The sequence below is a fragment of the Schistocerca cancellata genome, chromosome 4 (genome assembly GCF_023864275.1).
Source record: "Schistocerca cancellata isolate TAMUIC-IGC-003103 chromosome 4, iqSchCanc2.1, whole genome shotgun sequence".
Taxonomy (NCBI): Eukaryota; Metazoa; Arthropoda; class Insecta; order Orthoptera; family Acrididae; genus Schistocerca; species Schistocerca cancellata.
Window position 1 is genome coordinate 818,600,606 of NC_064629.1, and position 12,810 is coordinate 818,613,415.

The 12,810-nt window shown below is 39.3% G+C and overlaps 1 protein-coding gene across 3 annotated transcripts in view; it reads right to left on the reverse strand.

Moving 5' to 3' along the window:
• Positions 1 to 12,024, reverse strand: part of LOC126184834 (fizzy-related protein homolog) — a 111,795-nt gene extending 99,771 nt beyond the window's left edge. For all 3 annotated transcript variants that reach the window (XM_049927425.1, XM_049927423.1, XM_049927424.1), the window contains exons 1-2: positions 11,670 to 12,024; positions 1,409 to 1,549 (exon numbers count right to left, since the gene is read on the reverse strand). In XM_049927425.1, coding sequence (XP_049783382.1) covers positions 1,409 to 1,549; positions 11,670 to 11,705 — 177 coding nt within the window. In that variant the 5' untranslated portion in view covers positions 11,706 to 12,024. The remainder of the gene's footprint in view (positions 1 to 1,408; positions 1,550 to 11,669) is intronic.
• Positions 12,025 to 12,810: the final 786 nt, after the last annotated feature.

Below are 12,810 nucleotides of genomic sequence, written 5' to 3' on the forward strand. Positions count from 1 at the left end.
ACAGTGGAATTTCATGAGGGAGAGTACAGGCCATCACTGCAGAACCGCGGTACAGAAAACTGTGTGCATGGTCGAGGCCTCAAACGCTCACTCCCGGCGTGAAATAGGGGAAAAAAAAAAAACTAAACTCCACCCAGATAGGTCATGGAGGCCCAACATTGCCGATCAGCCGCCCTGTAATCCTCAGCCCACAGACATTAGTGGATGCAGATATGGAGGAGCATGTGGTCAGCACACCGTTCTCCTGACTGTATATCAGCTTACAAGACCAAGTATGAAACAGACGATACTGGAAACCTGTCAACAGTTTCTTATTCATTTAACAACATTTTGACAGGTGATGCAAATGCAGAACACCACTTACATCTTAAGTATTTCAAAAACTACAGAACACCTTTGAGGACTACACTTTAATGGTAACGAAGTGGTGCAAGCAGAAGTGAGATTATCAAAGTCAAACATTCACAGTGAAGGTACCAACAAACTGGTCTCTCACTGGGAGAAATGTGTTCATCACCATGGTGACTGTGTTGAGAAATAAATATACAGAAATGGAGAATAAAGCTGTAGAATGTTAATAAAGTTTGTTTTATTTAAAAAGATTTATAAGTTTTCAGATAAAAAATTCAGAGGCTTTACTTTTCAAAATAACCCCATAGTTTCCTCTTACATTTCTACTTAAAAATCTTATCTGGTTGACAAATAAAAATGTTGTCACTTTGGTCCCACTTACCAACTGTTGTGATAGCACATAACCTCAATGCATAGGATGTAAAAAGCTACAGACACAAAATTTTTGGGTTTTTAGAGAAAATAAAAAGAAACTCGACAAACATGTCATAAATGCACTGTTTCCTCGCTAGGTGTCCATGAAGGTTTTGACACTAATGATGTTCAGAGATGCTCTTCAAACTGTCACACGATGAATATGGTTTTAGAGATGTTGCTAAAATGGTTTTCTGTTTACAGTAATGTACAAACTGGCATCTGTGTGCTAATGACTGCCTAACACACTGCAAACAACCAAGTGTTTTGTGAATAATGGCTACAGCTTCAGCTAAATGGACAACCAGCTTTACTGAGGCATTTATCAACATCTCATACATAAAACGCTTCATCTCCCTCCATTAAAAGAAGCCCTTAGGAGGCCAGTAACATCTCTAAAACAATGTTCATAACACAGCAGTTTGAATACTGTCTATGAACACTCCTAGCATCAAAACTTCATGGACCCCAAGCAGGGAAATGGTGCATCTATGACACTTCTGTAACACAAAAAAGTGTTTCTTTTTATCTCCTCTAAACACAAAAAAATTTTATACGCAGGTTTTCTATACCCTATATAATATCTCATTATCTCTATTTAGGAACGGATATTATGAATTAATTACATTCAGTAAACACTTACAGAATCAGGTGGTGTGAATGGTGTACTTGCACTATTAGGTGGACTGAGTGGACTTCTAGTTGATTTCTCATTTCCTTTAGGTATCCACACCAGTCGTTTCTCATAATCGTGGTTAAACATTCTGATACGTTGTCTGCTATCCTGTAATAAGGAATAAAAAGCAATTATAATTAGAATATGTGTAAGCTTTTCCTGCTTAGTATATTGCTTCCACAAAAAACTGTAGATATATCTTCCTCATATCACGATTATTATGATTATTTAATGTAAGATTAATTTTCTCCCAGCAGCTTGGTAACACCTTTTCTATTCACATAGAAGAATTCTTTTATGCCCTCGAAGTTTTTCTTTTTAGTTCTACTTTTCATTTCTGTCACATTTCTGTTTTCACACATCCTTCGTTTCCTTCTGACTGATATTTAGAATCAGTTTCTGTAATGTTACATGTCAGGAAGCTCATTATTCACTCTAGTTCTTATCCCAGTTCAACCATTACTGTTATATCAACAATAAAAAGGACACAGTGAATTATTTTGCAAACTAAGAGTCCTCTTCACCCATAATTCTTGAAAGTTATTGAGAAAACAACAAAAGCATGTAACACTCCAATGAAATTGAGTATTAAAACAATTCTCTTTCTAGTTTTATATTCCTGCAATTTGAAAGGATATGCATGTGATCAGAGTTGCCAAATCTTACCAACTGTGTACAGCTGTCTGCCTGCAGCAAATTCCGTGTAAGAGGTCATAATGCCTTCATAGCATCAAAGAGTGCCAAATAACCTGGTCATTAAGCTTTTATGGTACCTTTGTGAAATCAGATTCCTATTTTTATGAAACTGCAGTTGTTAGAAGCATAATGCTTCAATAAGAATCTGTATGTCGATAAGGATACATATGTAGAAGATATGTGCCAGATTGTGCCTAACAAGTCATAAATCTGGTAGTGAACTACAGAATGTGATGCCATCACGGAATGAAAGTGATCTTACCTGTAGGGCAGTGATGTGCATTATTGCATCAGCTTGAGTGAAGTCACACTGTCAGAGTGCTGCTACACGCTCATGCCAGAAGCATCATGGACCGTTAGGTTTTCTTCCCTTACATGTGATAAACTTCGACAATGGATCAAAAATACCTCAGGCAACCATCTGCTCATACAAATTCTAGCATGGAATCAGACAAAAAATTTTCCTTTCCAACAGGTCTCTCTTGCATTTCAATAGCACTGACGACCAAGAACACTTGGAATACAACAGGTGAATGCTATTTCCCAGAGCACATTATTCAACATTATACAAAATGACAACACAGTGTGATGGTCAGGAATGCTGCTGGATCTATTGGGCAATATTGGTTGTAGTGAACAGTGGTTATTCTGAAAAACAACTGTTATGTAATGGAAATCAAAATGTATTGAGTTTTTTGTTATTGTGGTCTTCAGTCCAGAAACTGGTTTGATGCAGCTCTCCATGCTACTCTATCATGTGCAAGCTTCTTCATCCCCCAGTACCTACTGCAACCTACATCCTTCTGAACGGTTTAGTGTATTCATCCCTTCTTCATATCCCAGTACCTACTACAACCTACATCCTTCTGTTTAGTGTATTTATCTCTTGGTAATTAAACACAGTGAGAGGTCTTCCCTCGTCCAACAAAACAACTTTTTCAGTTGTGGTAAGCTTAACTTGAATAAAAACACAAACAGCTGTTAATTGATGACTTATTGACACAACTGGTTTACTGCATTAAAGCATCTACAGGTAATACCACAAAGTAAAAACAAAGATGTAACTAGAAAGGAAAGCACCCTTGTAATCTATAGTCATTACAAGAGCTTTGCTTAAATTATTTGAAATATGCCCTTTTCGCCTTGCTAGGCGAAACTGGTTGTGTCAATGAATTATCAATTAACAGCTGTCCCCAGTTTTATTCAAGTTCAGTTTACCATGGTTGTCCACATTATACAGCTGTTGTCATATATGAAGAAAGCCCTCAAATGTTGTACTGTATGGCAATGTTTATTCTTTTCCAACTAGATGAGAATTCATTGACTCAAAAATGTAATAAAGCTATAACTTATTGTCACTGAAGCAATTACAATACACATTTGCTATGTTAATGCAACTTTCAATATTGAAAATGTCCAGTCGATTTTAATTTAATTTCTGCAATAGTATTTTCATCATATTATCACTTTAGAAACATAAGTTGAAATATCAAGTGATTTATTAAACAAAGAAAAAATTGTGACTGTGAATGTAAGACAACAAAAGCAAACACTTGCAAAAATTTCATGCTGAACTTGTATAATGCGTTGTGTTGGCAGAAGAGCCAACACCATGTTACTAGTGGAGACCGAAATGCACGCGTTTTAGCAACTAGACTGACATGAGGTCTGGAACAAGACAAGGAATTAGAATTCAGAAAGGGGACGTAATTAGTTTGATACTTAACTTTAATCCATTAATGATGAACGTCGCTCTTGACGGTACATGATTCACAGTATTATCTGTTCAGAATACATTCATAGTAACCAAATATGGCACCTTGCTAGGTCGTAGCAAATGACGTAGCTGAAGGCTATGCTAAACTGTCGTCTCTGCAAATGAGAGCGTATGTAGACAGTGAACCATCGCTAGCAAAGTCGGCTGTACAACTGGGGCGAGTGCTACGGAGTCTCTCTAGACTAGACCTGCCGTGTGGCGGCGCTCGGTCTGCAATCACTGATAGTGGCGACACACGAGTCCGACGTATACTAACGGACCGCGGCCGATTTAAAGGTTACCACCTAGCAAGTGTGGTGTCTGGCGGTGACACCACATAATGTTTACAGATTGCAATACACAACACACATAAAAATCAATTATTCAAATTTACATTTTGTATTTTTTCACATACACAATCTGGGTACTCTTATAAAACTAGCTCTTTCAGTGATAAACGTATCATAAAAAAATAAAAGTTTTCATAATCCATTAGGAGCAACAATGAAATTTTCTTGAAACCTGCTTCATTTGGGAACAAATTCTGCCTCTCGTGGATTAAAAATATATATTCTTCAGAACTGTGATATTAGTCTCTTTCAGAAACCATCCTGTTATTTCTTATTTCATAAGCATCTGACAAAGCTGCAGAGTGAAAGATTCTGTCTGAAAACAGTGGGGACTGAAATTTCTTACAATACGTTACACTGTTACCTGAAGGGGGAAAAAAATAAATTGACTCACTTAAGTGTAAGAAGATTGCTAAGTAAACACTATGCTACACTTGCCATGAATACATAGCATACTGATAGACTTTAAAAAGATTGCCTTTAGCACAGAAAAAGTTGTTCTCAGACAAGAGACGTCAAAAGTACATTGCTTCACTACTAATGATAACAACATGCATATATAGTCTGCACAAAAGGAGATGGAGTCGAATTTCATGCATACATGCTAATGCAGCCTCATTTTGAGATCAAGCATGTACATTTATGTTTGCTATTTTCTGTAGTGTTGAGGTAGCAGAATTTGTATTGCATCTTTGGTTGATTGTTAACATGTGCCATTTATACCTTGCATAAATCATGACTGTTTTGGATTATGTCTTGCGTCAGGTTTTGGGATCGCTGTCGCAAATTATCCAGTCGATAAACATAAAGCAACCAATACAAACATTACAGATGAGGTGGTATACAAAAGGCCCTGAAATATGTTAATTAAAATTATTACATCTTGCCTAGGTCTTATTCTGCACCACCAACTTCAAAGTTGTCTCCATGGGAGGGAATAAACCAATCATAATGTTTCTGCTACTTTTGGAACACATCCTGAAAATCTTTCCTTGTTAAAGTGTTTAGCAGGCTCTCTGATTCTGCTATATCAAATCTTTGTACCATCAACGATTTTTCAGCTTGCAGAGGAAGAAGTTACATGGATGATGATGATGATGATGATTATGTTTGGTTTGCGGGGCACTCAACTGCATGGTAATCATCGCCCACACAAAGTCCCAGTTTTTACACAGCCCAATTTTTTGTTACTCAGTCCAATTTAGTGACTGTCACGAATGATGACAATGACGACGATGATGATGATAAATGATGAGGACAACACAAACACCCAGTCCCTGGGCAGAGAAAATCCTCAAACCTTCCGGGAATCGAACCCGGGACCCTGTGATAGAGAGGCAGCAACACTAACCACTAGACAATGGGCTGTGGACAAGTTACATGGAGGTAAGTCTGCTGAGTATGTTAGTGGGGAATTGCAGTCATCATCTTTCAAGGCTACCTTTGACATGTTGGTCTTTCTTTTATTTTGGGGAGGAGGGGGGCTGTGGTGAAGATGGATTGTTCCACTGTAACAACTACTGCTTATTTTCTGGATCATAGTCATAAACCGAACTTTCATCACCAATTACAACCCTCGAAAGAAAGTCTGGACTGTCTTGAATCAGAGGCAGGACAAATTTCAGCACAATCCTTCCCTGTTCAATTTTTCTGACAGAATACGTTTTTATGTACCATAATTTATTCCCAACGTGTTGCAGAGGTCTCAGATGATCTGCAGCCATTTTCCATTTTTGAAATGCTTATATCAATTGAAAGTCTGTGCTTGAGCCAAAGTTTTGTCTTGAGAAGCTTGCTTCAACATTTGGTGTGTTCCTACAGCAGTTTACCCAAGCACAATTTTATACAGGCACACTGCTCTTTCAGGTAGTTATCACAAAACTGCAATTTTATGGAAAGACGGCAATGGAAATGGGCTCCAAAACAAGTAATCAAACCACTTGGCTTGCAACCCCCTGCCATAAATATTCAAGAAGGGTATTTGGGGAGACACCTAGCAGTATTTCAGTGCAACTGTAAAAATTTGCACACTAATTTGAAATTTCAGGCACTCTCAGATAGCACCCGGTATGATGTCACAACTGTGCTTCACAAAATTACCACTTTAAAATCACCGGCACTGTAATCCACTTGTATCATCTATACATAGCAGACAGCATGGATGTGTCAGATTGGATTCCAGATGGTGCTGTAAGATTGATGAACCTGTACAAGCCTTTTCTGATTGACATCCATTGGACTACTTCAATGCCAGATACTTTAAGTGTAACTGTTTTGTGCAGATGACTATTGTGGTGTCTTTCCCACTCGTCCCCTATAGGGTGCCTAAGGGATGCAGTGTTCTCAGAATGCTCTACAATTCAAGCAATTTGTTGTTTTATTTCAATAAAGCAGATTTGACAATAATTAACTTGAATGTACTACAAGTTACCACAAGTGATGGGCAACAGGCAATATAATTCAGAGTCCTTGGCTATATGCAATGTTCCCACAAGTTTGACACACAGTTTTTGGATCACTAATAACCGTTCTCCTAGCACGCTCTGCTAGGCAGTGGTAATCCTCTGCGTATACTCCACTAATGTCCGGCCGAGCTTGCAGGAGCAGCACTTATATTCACTTCAGCTAGATGTCGCTCCTATCATGGTGATGTCCTGGTCAGCGCACTATTGGCCAATGTAGTTTCACCACCTTCCCTGGTCTTGCGTTCTTCTTCTTCGTTCCGGTGCTTGTGGTTACGCCAGAACATTCCTCCCCACCCAAAGCGATGGACCGTCGTCGCGTAGGGAGTACGACCACAGTGGGGGAGGCAGGAGTGTGGGCGCATCGTCGGGCCAGGAGCTGTGGCTGCAGGGGATGTCAAGCTTCCGGCCGTGCCCCGCCATCTGGCCTGCGCTCTGGCGGAAACGTATCCCAGAAAATGACCAGAAGGGTACATGTCCACCTACTGCTGCCATGAACCAGATGAAGAAGGCAGCGACTGCTGCAGTGTAGGCAGGTCCAGCTCCATCAGTAGGATGAGAGGGGGCAGAGGCTCCGTCTCCATGGGGTCATCCAACGGAGTCGCGATGATACCCTCTGGTGGCTGCTGTGGCCACACTGTTCTCAGGATCTGTAAATCTGGGGGAAGAGATACAGAAGGATCACTCTGCACATGATATGAGGGTGGAGCAGTGTCTGATGTGGCAGCCGTGAAGCAATTCTGTCGGCAATGGTCCATCTCACGGATGCGAATGATAGGATGCAAGAAACAGTTGCAGTGCTTGATCCCTGGTGTGTGTGGTGCAAAGTTTGGCCAACTGCTGCTTGAAGGTTCTGCCAAAACATTTTGCTTCGCTGTTTTGACTGTGGATGGAACAGTGAACTAGTTAGATGCTGTACGCCACGCATTCACAGACTCTTTCAAATTCATGTGATGTGAACTGAGGGTCGTTGCCTGACACTATGACTTCAGACAAACCTTTGAGACAAAAAACAGAGGACAACGCCTGAACTGCACTATGTGATGTTGTCGAGTTCATTGGCACAGCAACAGGCAACTTGCAATATGAGTCAATCACAATCAACCAGCAAGTGTTCCAAAACGGTACCGCACAGTGTATACGCACATGTTGCCATGGTGACTGCCAATCAGAGAATTTTTGTGGCAGAGTGGACTGATTTTCCGCACAAGCGTGACACTGTGATGTCTTCTGTTCTATAAGGGCATCCATACCCTGCCAAGTACAGTGCTGACATGCTGTTTCATACGAACAGTCCCCCATTGTTCTTGGTGAAGTAACTGCAGCCCTTCTTTATGCGAAGCTTTAGAGATCAACACACGTGACTGTCCACTGTCATTTTGAACAAGAATCACATCTTTCTGTACAGCGGTGCTATGCCGACGCGCAAAGTATCAGCACACTACAGAGTTCTTTATGCTATGCAAGGAACGACGCCAAGATGTGCGAATTTCAATCAGCTTCTGTGGCTGTGCAATTTTCCAATAGCTCAGCCGAAAAGATTGACGCAATTCAGAATCCTGAGCATCGGTAAGGCAACAAGATGCAGCGGAAGCATCAATAGTTTTTATCAGGGCCAATTGGAATACAATAAAGCGCGTTCACATTACTATGTTGAGCTGTTGGACGATACACAATCTCATACTGGTATTGAGACAACAACAAAGCCCATCTTTGCAATTTTTGGGCAGTTTGTACAGTAACCGGTTTCGTCAGATGAAACAAGGACTGCAAAGGCTTGTGATCTATTACTAAGCAGAATTTTCTGCCACACAAATAGTGGTGGAATTTGGTGACACCATACACAATAGGCAAAGCCTCTTTTCAATTTGTGAATAGTTACATAGAGCTTTGGACAAAACTTTTGATGCAGAAGCAATAGACCTGTCTTTATCACGAATTCTGTGTGAAAGCTCTGCACCGATTCTGTAACAGGAAGCGTCAACTTGCGATACAACTCGTTTGGCAGGATCAAAGTGAACTAAGCATCAATCACTGAGCAATGCATCTTTAAGTTTCTAAAAAGCTTCTTGGCACACATCTATCCAAACAAAGTGGACATTCTTGCAATGGAAGCAATGTAATGGAGCTGCGATTTTTGCAGTGTTCAGTATGAACTGAATATAATAGTTCATTTTTCCTAAAACTGACTGCACTTATGTGATACTGCGAGGAACTGGATGTGGAACGAACAATTTTACATGCACATTACACATTAACATATGCATGCTGATAAGCTACAATTTTTTAGTACTGTTGAGAGTTAAGGATTCCCACCCATCACCTTTTACCCATTACAAAATTAGAAATTCTTCTATGGAATAGGAGGAATTGTTAGGGAGAACACTTTTCAGTCTGCTTTCAAATTTAACTTTGCTGTCTATCAGATATATCAACGTGTAAGTGATCAAAAATGTTGGTGGCAGCATTGTGCCCCCAGTTTGTGCTAAAAATAATCTTAATGTAGAGTAATGCAAGTTATTTTTTCTTCTGTTATTGCAATTATGTAGATCATTGTTCTTGTTGAACTGCAGTGGATTATTTACAACAAACTTCACAAGGGAATAAACAGACCTTGAAGCAGTAGTCAAAATGCTCAACTACTTCAACAGGCCTCAACAAGATGACTGTCGGTGAGCACCACATTTTACTCTCAAAGCATGTTTTTGAGCAATGAACACTTTCTATCTTAACATTGAGTTACCCCAGAACATTATTTCATATGACAATACTGAATTAAATTACGCAAAATATGTCAAGTTATTGATTTCTCTCTCCCCAAGATTTGTAATGATACTACTTGTAAATGTGGCTGCACTAAGCTGTTTTAGGAGTTTGAAATTGAGTTTTTTTCCATTTAAATTATCATCGACATGGACACCCACAAATTTTGACATCTCAACCATAGTTATTATTTCCTCACACTGTGTTGCACTTACCACTGGTGCAGTACATCTAGATGTGCAGAACTAAATATGATGTGTCTTTTTGAAATTGAGAATGAAACCATCCATAGAAAAAATATTTTTTTAAGAAACCAGTATATTTATGCAAACAATTTCTTTGTATATGTTCAGATGATAAATAGTTTCCCAATTTCTGTGGAGAGAAGTTATGCCATGTGTTCTGAAATACGATTCAAGGGTGGCAATATCATCTACAACACTATGACTACAGTCATTTGTCACAATTAGTTATCCTTTATGAATTCATTAGAACAGTGTATAATGCTGCTGGAACTTTGAATTCACAATAAGTGTAAGTGGAGATTCTGACACCAATGTCTATTTAGTACTAAAGATGTGGTTTAATCCATGACTACTCAACACAAACATTGTTCAGCCATTCCATTAACTATGAATAATTTGGATCTGTTATTAACCTAAAGATTGCTTTGACACTTTGATTATTGTTTCACTTAGCACGTATGAATGGAGGTGGATTAATCAACATTCTTCATGTGCTGTAGGTTTTGTAGTAGCCTTTTCTTTAGAATGTGCTTTTCTTTCGATACTTCACTTCATTCGTTATCAACCTAAACTGTTGACTGTACGGAGATCATCATCTCAGAATGAATCAAAAGCCTTGTGCAGCAGGTGCACATTTCACACTTTATTACAAGTCCAAGGATGGAAGTGGCAAACCACTTCCACTAACATCTTGGCACAGGCAACAATGCACGATTCCTGCTTTGCCACAAGTGTTCTCAAATGCGTATGGCAATGAATATTCCTTTTACTGCACAGTGATACACAACACTCTGAAAATACTAATCAAACTGGATGATCACTGGAATGCCAGTACTACCAAAGGACATGCATAAAATTGACTCTTTTATCTTTACAATTGCACTTCCAAACACTATGCTATAGACAGCACTCGATTTAATACTGTCGAGGGTCAAAAGTTTGGTGAAGTGGCCAAGTAGGCATAAATGCATATTCCAATGTTTCCATACCACCTTCCACTACCAGTATGGCAAAACATTAGGATATGGTAGTCTCTCAAAATATGGCATAATTTTGATTGGCCATGTGGTGTCTCTGAACATGGGTGGCTGGTCAGTTCTTACACACTGGCTGTATAGCTCCCAGGGCTTTGTGGCATTCATCAGTACAGACTGTGTCCTGGGATGCCGAGATTCAGGTGTGAAATGTTACCCATGAGAGCAGTTGTGTACGGTAAACGGTAACTAATGACGCCAGCATGACTTACTGTCCCATCTTTGATGCCTAATCTTCGATCAACTGTGACCCACAAGTCCCGTCTATCCATTGTCATCTGGCTTTGGGGGTACATCAGTTGCAGCAATTATTACTAATGTATGACAGCCCAAGTGCAGCCTTCTATAAAACTAAATATCTAATGCAGGTAAGGCATTGCATAGAGCATCCCGATGAAGCTCTTTTCACCATGGATGCAGATGATGCTTCCTCACAGATGTGTATCAGAGTGCCAAGTGTTATCACTGGGGGCTTGCTTTTATATATGTTAACTGCATCCTGTGTAAAGATGGATCGTTCTCATGGTATACTTTTTTTTTTTTGTGTGTGTGTGTGTGTCTATATATATATATATATATGAGAACGATTCATCTTTACGCAGGATGCAGTTAACACAGCAAGGTCAGAATGCATAACACAATCACTCTAAAATTAATATTTTTCCTTACGTTTTATATCTGTACCGTGATAACAAAAATTACAACCGTTCTGCAATGAGCTTGTTCCCTGAAGATTACGAACAAGAAGAACAGGCTAAAGCTTTTAAAGGGGTCAATTTCATGTTGTATTTTTCGTTATTTTTGTCACATACTGGAAATACAGTCGCACCTCAGTAACAGGATCAATTCAAATTAAGGAAATAAGTTTACTCGCGGGGCAGTAAACAATGCGAAAGCAGAAATACTTATCTGCAAAACATACCTTTACACAGCCGTTAACATTATCGTTCTCCGTCATCCAGGACCCTCCTTGTTAACAAATTATTCACAAATACAATGCCTCAGAACTATCACTTCACCTGTATATTACATCGACAGTCTCTTTTTGAGATTTTTTGCAGCACTGAGATGCACTCACTCTTTAACAAAATTCAATTTCGTTCTGTTCATTTAAGTCTCTCCATACACTGCGCATACATGTTATAATCCGTTTACGAAAGTTGTCTGGAATGTCTTGTCTCTACAATAACACAAATGACTTCTCGCGAAATTCAAATCCACGTAAAAATATCTCCTTACGACGCCACATACACACAAACACATACAATACCAAAGATGCTTGCTCTGACGTTACTCCGAAAACCACAGACTTTACAAGCCGAGGATAAATAATGGCAGATATCGTTGGGTGCACATAAATCATTTTCTTATTTTTATTGGCTTCTAGCACACAAACTTTTTAGTCATCACAAATAAATGTACAGGCACACATAACACGGTAACATTTTTTTTCTTCGTCATACTGCACATAAATCAACCTCCCTCAAAGTAATTATGTTAATTACATAATAATTATGTTAGTTACATGGCTTTTCAGACATGCTTGGTTAGTATAAGTCTCTAAATACACAGAGCATTTCTTGGCTTTTTTTTAACTCATGCAAGGATCATCTCACAATGGCATAGGAATTGTCACTCTGATACAACGATAATCAATAGATATGAGGGTAATCCCAAAAGTAAGGTCTCCCATTTTTAAGTACATAGACCTGTTTATTTCTACAATGGTTTACATCAGTTTACAGCTTGAACATTTAGCTATTTTTCGACATAATCGCCTTTCCTGTCGATGCATTTTTGTAGACGCTGTGGCAGTTTTTGTATGCCCATGTCATACAGCTCGCCGCCATGCTGTTCTTCTTTCTCACCTCGTCGTGGGAGTTGAATCACTTTCCGGCCAAATGTTCTTTTAACCTAGGGAAAAGGTGATAGTCACTGGGCGCCAAGTCAGGACTATAGGGTGGGTGGGTGATTATGTTCCAATGAAACTGTTGCAGGAGAGCAACGGTTTGCCGAGCGATGTGTGGGCGAGCGTTGTCATGGAGAATGTGTACGCCCTGGCT